We start from the raw sequence: 1071 nt of genomic DNA, 5'->3' as shown, positions 1-1071 counted from the left end.
CTTGTAGCTAAGCTAGCAGTGAACCAACTTCGTTAAGTAGGTCCATTTTACTGTGTTGACATTACAGACGTCTCTCGTTAGCATCTTGGAGGCTACTTATCGCAAAGTGACGCATGCGCAACTCAAATCTGCACTCGACTCACATCGGGGAGTGACATCCTTCACTGGTCTCCGTCCATAACAACAACAGACCGTTGGTCCATTTCTTTAACTGTCTATGGTTCGTCCACGGAAGCAGGAACAGGAACAGGTTGTCAACAGCCAACACCTCCAACATTTAACTGTCTCTGCTCCTCCGTCGCCGTAGTCCAGCCGACCTGTCGACCTGCATTCATTAACGCGGATTAGAGCGCGAGCTCAAAGCACAGCCACGTTAGACATATTCGGTTTGTAGTTTTCAGTCTCCGCGCGGACACAATGAGGACGGCTGCCCTGACACTCGCAGTGTGTCTGTGTTTTTTCCTTGTCAGAGGTGAGTTTGGTTTCATTTTTGAGGCTATTTCAGAGAAACGTGTGCTCCGCTATCATCCATGCTAGCCGGTTAAGCTAACGTCAGTCAGTTGACGCTGTTGCTGTAACGCTACAGTTGCGTTCCATTTGTACTCGAAAGTTCTAAAATGGAACGCCCGAACGTTCTTAAAAGCTCGTCGTCGTTGTTGTTGTTGTTGTTCTGACTGAGAGAAGAAGAGCTAATCTCAGAGGTCACTGTCTGGATTAGTCTACCGGACATCTCTTCACACCCACAAGTGTTTCCTTTGAAGTTTTATGATTGAAATGTCCCAAAAAGGCCGTATTGTGGATGGACTGAAGCTTGCCTGCTAAAAGTCACACAGTGGTCAATTTCAGTAATTAGCATAATAAGCTAATTAACCCTTGTGTTGTCGTCCCTGGTTAAAAAAAAAAAAAAAGGACAAACATTTGAAATTTTCGTACCATTTTCAGTTTACTACCACTTACTAGTTTTACTACTTTTTGGAATTCATGGTCAGTAACCCCCATTTAAATAGAATTATACCTAATATTTGAGTTAAAAAATCAGGAATTATGAATTATTTTGACTAATAGTTAAGA

The 1071-nt window shown here is 43.0% G+C and overlaps 1 protein-coding gene across 1 annotated transcript in view; it reads left to right on the top strand.

The window, feature by feature from the left end:
* The first annotated feature begins 139 nt into the window (after positions 1 to 139).
* Positions 140 to 1071, top strand: part of tgoln2 (trans-golgi network protein 2) — a 7824-nt gene continuing 6892 nt past the window's right edge. The window contains exon 1 of the mRNA XM_032510999.1: positions 140 to 472. Coding sequence (XP_032366890.1) covers positions 418 to 472 — 55 coding nt within the window. The 5' untranslated portion in view covers positions 140 to 417. The remainder of the gene's footprint in view (positions 473 to 1071) is intronic.

Source organism: Etheostoma spectabile, unplaced genomic scaffold (genome assembly GCF_008692095.1).
Source record: "Etheostoma spectabile isolate EspeVRDwgs_2016 unplaced genomic scaffold, UIUC_Espe_1.0 scaffold310, whole genome shotgun sequence".
NCBI lineage: Eukaryota > Metazoa > Chordata > Actinopteri > Perciformes > Percidae > Etheostoma > Etheostoma spectabile.
Note: the sequence above shows the minus strand (reverse complement) of the source record. Positions and strands in the feature narration are given on the sequence as shown.